The following is a 12,190-nucleotide window of genomic DNA, read 5'->3' as shown; positions in this document are numbered from 1 at the left end:
TACACACTTGCCTAGTTTCTGCATTTAGACAACACTTCAGAACTGCTGCCCGAGGTCTATGCGTAACATCTGTTACAGTTTAATAGATGCCTCATCCTGACCCATATCCCTCCAAACCATTCCTATTCACGTACCTATCCAACTTTCTTTTAAATATTGTAATTGTATCTACATCCACCACTTCCTTAGGAAGTTCATTCTACACGTGAACCCACCTTCTGTGTAAAACATTTGCCTCTCATATTTTCTGTAAATATATTTACTCTCACCTTTAAAATGTGGCTTGAAATCCCCATTCTAGGGAAAAGACAACTACCCTTAACTCTTTCTATACTTATCATTATTTTATAAGCTTCCATCAGGCCACCTCTCAACCTCTTACGCTCCAGTGAAAAACGTCCCAGGCTATCCAGCCTTTCTTTATAACTCAAACCTTGCATACCCGGTAAATCTCTTCTGAACCCTCTCCAGTTTAATAATATCCTTCTTATAACTGGGCGACCAGAACTGGGCACCGTATTCCAGAAGAGGCCTCACCACTAACTATGTCAGATGCATTGTCCTTATCGACACACCTGGTCACCTTTTTGAAAACCTCAGTCAAGTTGGTCAGACATGACCTCCCCTTAACAAAACTATGCTGACTGTTCTTAATAAATCCTTGCTTTTCCAAATTGAGAACACAGTGGGACTGATGGTCTGAAGTGTGTTTATTTTACTGCAAGGAGTATAACATGTAAGATGGATGAGCATACAGTCTGGATTAGTACATGGAACAGTGGTGTTGTAGCCATTGTAAAAACTTGATTGAGAGAAGGGCAGAACTGGTAGCTCAACATTCCAGGGTTTGGATGTTTCAGGCGATTTGGAGAGGGATGTTAGAGGTGGGAGGGTGGGGGAGTCTCATTACTGGTTGAGGAAATTGTCATCTCCACTCAGAGGACACCTTGAAGGGCTCATCCAATGAATCCATACAGGTAAATCTCAGGAATAAGAAAGGAACAGTCGTTATGATGGGGTTATACTATAGGCCTCCCAATAGCCAATGGGAGATAGCACAACAGATATGCAGGCAAATCATGGAAAGATGTAAAAATAACAGGATTATTGTCATGGGCGATTTTAACTTATTCAATATTGACTGGGATTCTCTAAATGCCAGGGACTTGAATGGCATAGAATTTGTTAGGTGTATCCAGGTGGGCTTCTTGAAACAATTTGTAGATAGCCCAACATGGGAAGGGACTGTACTAGACCTTGTATTGGGGAATGAGACTGACCAGGAGATCAAAGTTTCAATTGGAGGAGCAGTTTGCAAACAGTGACTGTAAATCCATTAGTTTTTTAGTTACGGATAAGGATAAGACTGGCCCTTGGGTAAAATGCTAAATTGAAGAAAGGCTACTTACAGCAATATTAGGGAGGAACTGGAGAAATTAGATTGGGGTGGCTGTTTGACAGTAACTCCACATCTGACGTGGGAGCCATATAAAGGCCGGTCGGTCATAGTTCAGGACCAGCATCATCCTGTGAGGATGATTGATGACGATTCTGGAACCTCTCTTTAGGGTCTTCTCCATACTGGCTTAAAAATCTCTCCTGTCCCTCTAAATCTTTCACATCTTGACTACCCCAGTTAATGTTGGGAAAGTTGAACTTGCCTACTCTAACCACCCTATTACTTCTATACATCTGCACTGTGCCCACATAGCTGCTGTTCTATTTCTCTTAGGCTGTTAGGGGCACTGTAGTACACTCCCAGCAATGTAATTGGTCTGTTTTGGTTTTTAAGTTCTATCCATATGGCTTCATTTGAGGAGCTGCCTAAAATGTCATCCCTCTTTACTGCTGTAATTGATTCCCTGATCAAAATTGCAACATCTCCTCTTCTTTTACCTGCTTCCCTGTCTCTCCTGAAGACCTTCTATCCTGCAATATAGAGCTGCCAATCTTGTCCCCTTCACAACCATGTCTCGTTAACAGAAATTACACCACTACCTCATGTTTTAATTTGTGCCTTCAACTTATCTGTCTTGTTCATGAGGCTCTTGGAATTATAGTAAATACTTTGACTCACTTGTTTTTCTCTTCCAATTTTGGTTGTTCATCTCCCACCTGCTGAACATTCTCTCTGGACCATATTCCCTACCAATTTAGTTTAAACCCTCTCCAAGAGCAGTAGCTGGATGCTGATCCTACTCCAGTTTAGGTGCGATCCATCCACTGGCCTCAAAAACAGTCCCAATGTCCCAGAAATATAAAGCCCTTCGTCCTGCAACATCCCTCCAGCTACACATTTACCTGGACTAACTTCCTATTGCTGTACTCACTGGCATGTGGCAGCAGAAGTATTCCGGTGATTGCTACCTTCTGGGCCCTGTTTTTTAATCTGCTTTCTATTTTCCTCAATTCTGCTTGCAGGACCCACCCCCTTTTTCTACCTTTGTCATTTTACACCCATATGTATCGCAATCTGTCTGTTTGCCCTTCCCCTTTAGAATGCCCTGCAGGCTGTTCATCCTCAACCCTGACTCTATGGAGGCAGTGTAATAACATGGAGGCTCTTTCCCCTGCATAGTCATCTCCTCAACACTGTCTAAAATGCTGTTAGGGAGTTGGCCACAGTGGATTCCTGAGCTAACTACCACCTACTTCACCTCATGTAGCAGTACTAACCATTAAGCCACCATGCTGCCCTTTCTGCCTATTCAATCTTCGCTGATGGTGTGATCACTCACAGAATGTGCTGTCCATGACATGATCAGCATCACAGATGCTTCACAGTGAATTCACTTGCAGCTCCATTTCTGAAATGCAGCTAGCCTGTGGTGGTATCTGGATACATTCCTGTACATGTGGCCACCTGGAACAACTGAAGCTTCCATGATTTGTCCCATAGCACAGGAGGAGCATTTCATGGGTGCAAGCTCTGCTTTACTGCCTTTAATTTAAAAGATACTAATGATTTTTTTTAAGAGTACTATTAACATGTCTTACGCTAATTTTTCTTCCCTTATCTTACTTTGCTTACTTATGTTATTTTATAATATTGTCAGAAGTCTCACAACACCAGGTTATAGTCCAACAGGTTCATTTGAAATCACAAGCACTTGGAGCGCTACTCCTTCATCAGGTGAAGCACCTCCACATCATTTATAATATTAGCCCGGATTTTCACTTATTCCTCTTGTTTCTCAGTTAGTCTCTTTTTCCAAAAGTACACTTTTTAAAACGAAGAAGCAATAAACACGCCAATTTTCTGTAATGTAATTCTTTAATGTATTTTCCCAATTCGCAGTGGTTAAACTAGGGCTCCCTTCTCTCTGCTCAGTGTTAGGCCTCCGATCCTGGGCCTCACTTTATACTGTTCAAAAAATGCACCCTTATTTGCACACAGACTGTCACATAGCGATCAGCCATAGCCTGTCAGGTAATTGAACTGTGGTCTCCCATATGATAGCATGTATCCTAACCACTATACTAATATGGTGAAGAAAAGTGAAAATGTAATAGTGGTGCAACTGCAATCCAAATCCAGTGTGAATCTATTCACCCTAGGTCCAGCCTCATTGGTTTTCTCTGTTTCCATTTTCCCTCAGAATGTTCGGGATCCATCAGGAGCATCCATTGCCCTCTTCACTGCCAAGTTACATCAACCTAATAAAACTCTGCAACATGTGGTATTGCAAGCCTTGTTCTATTTACTTGATCAAGCTATTGAAAGGTAAGGATTTTCTCTTTGTTATTTACAACCTGAAAGCTTTTAGTGAAGTATGCAGATGTGGGGAACATTAAGTTTTGTTTATGTAACCCTTCAAACTGTGACAATTAATATCTACTGGTCTAAGTGATTTATATCCTTCAAACCATTCAAGACACATCAGAGCTAATTCCTTTAAAAGGTAAGAGTGTATAGACAAATTAGCAAGAACTACATTTATAAAATTTATAAAATTCATTTTCTATAATGCAACGTCAGCTTTTAATCATATTTTATACACTAATGTCTTTTGGCATGAATTGGTTATTCTAGATAAAGAAAAATGTATTCAAAATTCCTTACGGTTTCAATAAATTGAACCTTGTTATTTTGAGGTTGATTTTAAACTCTAAAATCAATCTTTAGAGAGGAAAAGTGTATAAATTTAACTGATTGTGGAGCGTTAAGATGCAGAGGTAGTTGTGGTAGGGAGTGTATTTGAGAGATTAGGTGACAGGAATCTGCTGCTAGTATCTCAGTTTATAGAAGTATAGAATCATAAAATCCCTATAGTGTGGAAACAGGCCATTCGGCCCAACAAGCCCACACCGATCCTCCAAACAGTAACCCACCCAGACCCATTCCCATAAATTATTACTCTACATTTATCCCTGACTAATGCCTCTAACCTCCACATCCCTGAACACTATGGGCAATTTTAGCACAGCCAATTCACCCTAACCTACAGATCTTCGGAGTATGGGAAGAAACCGGAGCATCCGGAGGGTACCCATGCAGACATGGGGAGGATGTGCAAATTCACACAGACAGTCGCCTGAGGTTGGAATCAAAGCTGGGTCCCTGGCGCTGTGAGGCAGCAGTACTAACCACTAAGACACCATGCTGCCCCAAGAGCCACCATGCTGCCATAATATGTGTTACTCCTTTTAGCAAGTTGGTTGCATTTCCTAATGTATAGGAGTTGGCATTACCCAATTTCTATTAATGGGAGCTTGAAGTGCAATAGTGAAATACCTTTGCGATTAAAACCTGGATTTCTGTGTCTTAAATGTGCAACTCCCTTAATCTCTGAAGGAGCCAAAGCTAACCCTAAGCATCAAGAAATGGGCTACAGTTCATGAACTCTTCATAAGACCATAAGACATAGGAGTAGAAGTAAGGCCATTCAGCCCATCAAGTCCTCTCCACCATTCAATCATGGCTGACTGGCATTTCAACGCCACTTACCCACACTCTCCTCGTATTCCTTAATTCCTCACGAGATTAAGTATTTATCAATCTGTGACTTGAAGATATTTAACCTCCCAGCCTCCACTGTGGCAATGAATTCAGAAGTAGCCTTCTACTGAAAATACATTTTAAAGTCACTTTTTGGGTCATGGTGGTGGGTTAATTTGGAAAATGCTCACAGTTTTCTGGGCCATGGCAAGGTTTCTAATTTTTAGAAGTGACCAGATGGAGTGCACAACCTTTTCTTGCTGTGTTCCTGTGCTTAACCTGAACTTGCTATGTGTGAAGTTGGAAGTGTGAAGATCCCATCTGCTCTTTGATCTGTTTCTTTGTGCGAAAATACTCTTTTAATTCCTTTTGGTTTTCCCATTTGTTGTCCCTTTTCTGAAGACCGCAATGTGTATCATTCACTTGATATAGACAATCTTCCACATCTTTGCCTTCAGAATAAAATAGTTTCCATGGTGAAATATTAGTGGAAGTGTTGATGATTTTGAAGCAGAAAATAATTTGCTTTGCATTAGAGTAAAAATATACAAATAAATAACTAGGAAAAAAGGGTTTTAATATATTTGAGATTTAATTTCCTTTTAGCAAAATTGTGGGAGTAACTTAAAACCTTTTCTATTGAGTGACAAATGAGATTGAATCACTACTTCAAAAACAATCTAGTTCCAAAGAGCAATAGAGTTAAGTTGCACATTTCAGATTTTATTTTCAAATTCACTGATTGAGTTTGCAGTCTTGAAAAGTACTGTTTCATTTGAGAGTTTTGCATCACATGGATGGTTTTTGAACATAGGTCCCCCAGATAAATACAAAAGTGTGATTTTTATACCTGGTAAATGAGAATATGTGCATTAGATCTGACAACTTTTGTCACCATTTCCAGTGTTTAAACAATTTGTCTCTGACAATTCTGTCACCTGTGAATGTGGTAGAGATATCTTCAAAATGCATCTTCAAAGTATTCCGTCTTTCCTTAATCAATTTTCCCCAGGTCTGGGAGCTATTAACTAACTGTGATGACCTTTGTTTTAATTTTTTTCATAATCACGTATGAGTTCTGTCATTGATGTGAGTGCTGTGGTGGAACGACTTATAAAACTTTTCACTGTATCTTTCATGTAAATGTACATGTGACAAAGATTTCTATTCTATTCTATTCTATTCTATTCTATTCTATTCCTTTACTGTTCAAACAAATTTAAAATGTAATAGTTCAAGTTTCCCTCCCAGTAATTCCTTTTAATATTTGAACTGATCTTCTGGCAGCAAAAAAAAAAGTCTGCCCTGCAGTGTTATCATGTTAAGTATTTTGATCAGTTTTTAAAACCAGTTTCTAACCTTAGTGGCCATCTTTTGTTTCCTTAGTTTTGAAACTCAAAGAAATGGGCTGGTCTTCATTTATGATATGGCTGGTTCTGCATACACCAACTTTGAATATGACCTAAGTAAGAAAATTCTTCACCTTTTGAAGGTAGGTCACTCAGCATCATTGACCTAGGCACTGTTGACCATTCATGCATTGGTAAATGTTGGAACTGCAACAGGTTTGTTGGGAGGGGAACTGCTCGAGCATGGCTAGGGTTTTCCTTCGTAAAGCTGACATTTTGGAGTATATTTGAAGGATGGCCCCATTCTAGTACCGACAAACTATTTCAGACTTCTGGAAGAGAATACTTTGGCGACTTGATAGGACTTAATTGTTTACTCCTTTTTTCTCTGAATAAACCTAGCTCTTGTTCTCTCTTGTTCCTACCTTTGATCTGTGTGTGTTATTTTAGTTACTGGCATTGCGCTGAGTTTTCCATTGAAAGTTAATCAGGCTTGGTTCTGTAGGAAAGTTACTTCCTTGAGTTGAGAATGTAGATGTATATCTGTCAAAGAATATTGGGCAAGAGAACACAAGACCAGGAGTATGCCATTCAGCCATTAAGCCTGTTTTGCCATTTTAACAAATCAAACCCTGTGATCCATTTTAACCCCATAACCTTTTGTTAATCAGGAAGGAGAAAATGCCCCAAAAATCAAACTTGCACTATTGAAGACTTTTTTTCTATTCTGCTCATATCTTTGTGATGCCCTTCCAGAAATGGAGGTTGGCATTTTTTTATAGCAGCCATGACCATATTGAATAGTGTGGCAAGTTCAAAGGGCCAAATGGCATTCTCTTGCACCTAGTTACTAATTTTCTTTATAGAGATTTATCCATACTTGAGATTCTAAAAATAAAGGATAACCTGTTCAAAAAGACATTGTCTATCGCACAAGTAAGAAGTATATGAATTTTAATGCTGGTGTTACACATCCCACCAACGGATGGATTGTATCAAACAGCATTACCCTTTATTTATACCTTGCCACAGGCATGGTACTGACGATACCTGACCAACTCATTCTTGCAAAACCCAAAGCAGTGTGCCCAACATCAGATATGACTCCATGATTGGACAACATTTGCTAAATAACCCAGAGTCTGCTAAGAATTCTGCTGGCAACCAATTTAGAATTGTTGCTCGGCCTCGCAATATAGCAGATTTGAGCATACTAAATACTGCCTATATTAATACACAAGGCCATGTTCTTTGTGAACAGGAAACACATGTACATGCCCTGCACCTGTTCAAATCAACAAAACAGTTGACAGCTACTCTGCCCTTTATTCTTCAAATCAATTTCTTAATCAATCACAATCAAGCTATTTAATTTGAATTCAAACAAGCTTGGTAGTTAACTGTCAATCATCATCTAACTGATACAGTGACAGTGTCACTTCTCCCAATCAGGGACCACTTGCCAATAAATGAGTACTTGCTTCTCACACAGTGTAAATGTAATTTTCCCTTTGGTATTTCTTGCAAATTGTCCTGATGAATACAAGATAAAAAGCTTTGATAAAATATCTTTTTCAGTGACACTCGTGTTCAAGCTTGTTCGATGTATACAACTTAGTTGTATTATCAGTTAACCATAGTGCCCCCTTGGTGGTTGTGGTCTTTCTTTTTAGAAAGTTGACTTTATGGATAGGATGGATTCTATTTGATATGTGGTTTGGCTTTAGCTGTTACATATGACCATACTTGACAGCTCCCCTGTGTAGATTGTGAAGAGCACTACATTTCTTGGCGTACACCTGGCGGAGAATCTCACCAGCTCAACATTCCTCGACACCAGCTCCTTAGCCAAAGAAAGCCCAACAGCATCTCTACTTACTGCGTAGGTTGAGGAAAGCCCACCTCCCACCCCACATCCTCACCACATTCTACAGAGGGCATTATTGAGAGTACCCTGAGATGCTGCATCACTGCCTGGTTCAGGAACTGCACCGTCTTGGATCATAAGACCCTACAATGGATAGAGAGGACAGCTGAGAAGCTCTCTTCCCTCCATTACAGACATTTATATCACAAACTGCATCCACAAGGCTAACAGCGTTGTAGCTGACCCCACACATTCCTCACTCAAATTCTTCTCCCTCCTGCCAACTGGTAGAAGATACCAGAGCATTCGGTCTTTTACAGCCAGACTGTACAACAGTTTCTTCCCCCAAGCCATCAGGCTCCTTAACACTGTGTGATCGCACTCTATTCTATCTGCAATTCTTTCCATGTCTTTGTCCACCACTTGCTTATTGTTTTGTCTTGTCAGGAATTATTGTGCTATCTTGTGTGTTTTGCACTTTATGCTGCCCTGTATGTGACTGCACTCTCTGTAATGTGTGTCATCCATGTTGCACCTTGATCCTGGAGGAATGCTGTTCTTGTTTTTACTGTATCAGTTGTATATGGTAGAAATGATAAATAAAGCTACTCTTGACTCTGATACTCATATTTCCTTTTTGCACAATCATGTCAATGTTCTGTTTTCATTCTTCATTCAACCTGAAAACGTATGAATCTTGCACATCCTTAGTTTCTTTCATTCTATCATCACAGCTGCAACCTCTGCTGCTAAGACCCTAATCTGGAGTTCCTTCCCTAAAGTTTTCTACATCATTTACCCTCTCTTTCATCATTTAAAATTACTTGTTTGACCAAGACTTTGGCCACCTGAATTAATATCTCCTTATGCAGTTCAATGTCAAATTGTGTATGATAACTCTCCTGTGAATTACATCGGAACGTTTTACCATGTAAAACTCTCTATGTAAATGGATGTTGTTCCAAGTTATCCATTCATGGGATATGGGTATTGTTGAGATATTGTCCATTCTTAATTTCCTTGGAGAAAGTGGTGGTGAGCTGCTTCCTTGTCCTGCTGCAGTCGTAAAGGTGTAGGTATGCACACAATGCTGTTAGGTTGGCAGTTCTGAAATATTGAACCAAGAAAATACATTTCATTAGAGGCTATAAAATGTAAAATGCAGATATTGTAAGTACTGGTATATCGTGCACTTTTAGACACTCCAGTCATTGGGGTTCCTGTGTTTACTCTGTATAGTTCTGTTGGAATTTTATAGGTTTTTATAAGATTCCCCTAATTTTTCTAAACTTGGTGAATTATGGCTGTACCTGATCTAATCTGTCTACATATGTCAACGGAGTAACAGAGTGGCCAGATCTCACTACCACCACCACCCTTCCCTTCCTCTCCCTTTCTTATCATTCACTTGCTTTCCTTTCTCCTTTCCTTCCTCTGGTTTTGAACCTGATTGCAGAAATTATATTGAAGTCATACTTACAGTTCTGCAGGTGGACTTTGTCTTGTATTCTGTCTTTTTACTAGTTACTACTGTCTTTCCAAAACAGTAGTAAATCCTAGTTCTGGTAAGGCTTTATTATTTTATCTTAGAAGCAACATTCTTTTAAATCAATCATGTTATTTTCCTGCCAGTGTTGAGTTGTAATATAATTCCCTTTCTATTTTCAGGGCGCTTTTCCTGCTCGTTTGAAAAAAGTATTCATTGTTGGTGCACCTGTCTGGTTTCGATTCCCATATTCTGTTCTAAGCTTGATTCTTAAAGAAAAGCTTCGGGAAAGAGTAAGTATTTTGCAAACGTTCCAGTAACTATATTTCCCAATTTTGATGGCTGTAATTTGGACGTGTATATTTACCTAATGTTCTGTACTGATCTGTGACTTTTGAATGTGGGTAGTATGTCAGTACTGTAAACCATAATCCAGATTCACGACTGGGATAGCTGATGGGCCTGAAGGGCTGAGTGTGTTCAGAATTTGGACTGCACACCTATTTGTCTCTCAAACATTTGGCTGCAGAGGGACATTGTAAACTCTTAATAGCCTGTAGTATAAACCTAGTGTCTATTTTGTTTCTGGAACATAGTTACTGGTTGGAATAATGATCGACTATGCTCTGATCCACTACCTACCACACCAGAGCAACACAACTAGGTTGGCCACGGTTCAGTAGACTAAGTGGCTTGTAAAATGATCCTGGTTATATGTGGAGCTGCTGTGGTTGCAACTGGAAGCATTTTGTATTAATCCAGAGTATGCACAGAATTTCAACCATGCACATCGTCTCTTCCTCCCGATAGATTTTTAGTCTGGTGCCCTTGATCTTGGAACTGAGCCCTCTGCATTCAGACATTCCGTATAGCATCAAAGATATGAAACAAAAACAGAAACTGCTGGAGAAACTCAGCAAATCTGACTGCCTCTGTGGAGAGAAAGCAGACTAAACATTTTGAGTTGAGTGGCCCTTCTTTAGACCCGTCAGTTTTAGTTTAGGTTCAATAATCATTTGCAATCCACAATTTTCAAGCCACAAACCTAACTAGGCAGTCAAAACCTGTCACTTGGATAATGGTTTCTCGTTCAAACTATCAAATTCCTACTTGATGCCTACAGGATAAAAGTTGCAAAGCATTGTAAGCATAGAAAGTATTTGCGCCTTCTCAACAAAATAAGAAATCTTAATGAAGTTCATATAAACTTGTCATTGTGAACTTGTAATATTATCTCATTAAAATAATTATGCAAAACATTAACCTATTATTTTGATTATTGATGAAAACTTAAATAATTGCAAAAAAATTTAATGTTTGGACTGGAAGGAACTGGGATAAATTGGTCAAGCATTGGAAGATAGCCTTTACAATGAGGACTTTGAACTTTGCCTTTGACCTGACAAATATTCATTAATTGTGACTGATAGCAGATCTGGCAAATGGGATTTAAAGATTGAAAATCTTTCAGGTTGAATGGATGATACTTCAGTAGTGGGAGAACGTTTTTTAAGCATAAGGCTGGAAATGGAATAAATCATCTCCATGTGTTGTTCAGCATAAGAGAAATTCCTTAACACCAAGGCTTGTTGGAGTGTGTGTGCTGAGGCAGAAACATTACAACTTTTAAGAGAAAATTGGTCAATATTTGAAGCAGAGAAAGAGGAAAGGTAATGCAGGAATTGGAGCTAGTTTTGCATTAGTTGAAATTGTGCTCTTTAAAAGATTTGGGAAGTGGCGTTGCCTTATAGGTCCTTTGGCCAATGTACTGATATAGCAAATGCAGGAGGTCATCTTCCGTTCCACTTAGCAAAGATAAGAAGATATGGATTAAGTGCCTTAAAAAAAAAAATGCCTGAGCAACAGTGAAGTTTTACAAAATTAGAACAAGATGTGGTAAGTTAGAGTAGGGGAAAAAATTAGCAGTTCTTTTTAGCAGAAATTCTTCATTAACTATCCAGTCAAGAATCTGAATTATTGCCCAAATAATTCAACTCTTCATAACCCTAAACTCCTTTGTTCATCAAAAATCTGTCCATCTCAGAATTCAATATATTCAATAAGCCAGCATCCATGGCTTTTGAGAATTTCTCTTGATTTCAGGCTTATATAGAAGATCCCTTACTTTTAAAACCGTGCCCCCTCATTTTAGACTGCCCATGAGAGGAAACATCTTCTGAGCATCTACCCTGCCATATTCCCTCAGAATCTTATGTTTCAATCAGATCACATCTCATTCTTTTAAATTTCAGTGGATATAGGCTCAGCCTGCTTAACCTTTCCTCATTAGACATCCCTTCATCCTTGTGATCCTTCACTGAATTATTTGTAATACCTGTATATCCCTTCTAAAGCAAGGAGACCAATAGTGTACACATTACTGTAGTTATAGTCTTACCATAGCCTGTACTCCATTCACCTTGCAGTGAAGGTCAACCTATTATTTGCCTTCCTGGTTACTTGCCATATCTGCATAATGATTCAGTGAATCATTTAGAAGGTCATCCAGATCAACTGTACATCAGCATTCTGCAACCCCTCTCCATTTA

General features: G+C 39.1%; 1 protein-coding gene across 3 annotated transcripts in view; it reads left to right on the top strand.

Annotated features, from left to right (window-relative positions):
• The window catches only part of ptpn9a (protein tyrosine phosphatase non-receptor type 9a), a 240,778-nt gene that overhangs the window by 157,544 nt on the left and 71,044 nt on the right, over positions 1 to 12,190 (top strand). For all 3 annotated transcript variants that reach the window (XM_087982140.1, XM_043680532.2, XM_043680534.2), the window contains 3 exons: positions 3,600 to 3,724; positions 6,326 to 6,431; positions 9,824 to 9,934. In XM_087982140.1, the coding sequence (XP_087838266.1) occupies positions 3,600 to 3,724; positions 6,326 to 6,431; positions 9,824 to 9,934 (342 nt within the window). The remainder of the gene's footprint in view (positions 1 to 3,599; positions 3,725 to 6,325; positions 6,432 to 9,823; positions 9,935 to 12,190) is intronic.

This window comes from Chiloscyllium plagiosum, unplaced genomic scaffold (assembly GCF_037043375.1).
Source record: "Chiloscyllium plagiosum isolate Xiang-an unplaced genomic scaffold, Cpla_swu_hap1 HiC_scaffold_42, whole genome shotgun sequence".
Lineage (NCBI taxonomy): Eukaryota > Metazoa > Chordata > Chondrichthyes > Orectolobiformes > Hemiscylliidae > Chiloscyllium > Chiloscyllium plagiosum.
The sequence above is the reverse complement of the archived record's forward strand: the minus strand, read 5'-3'. Positions and strand labels throughout refer to the sequence as shown.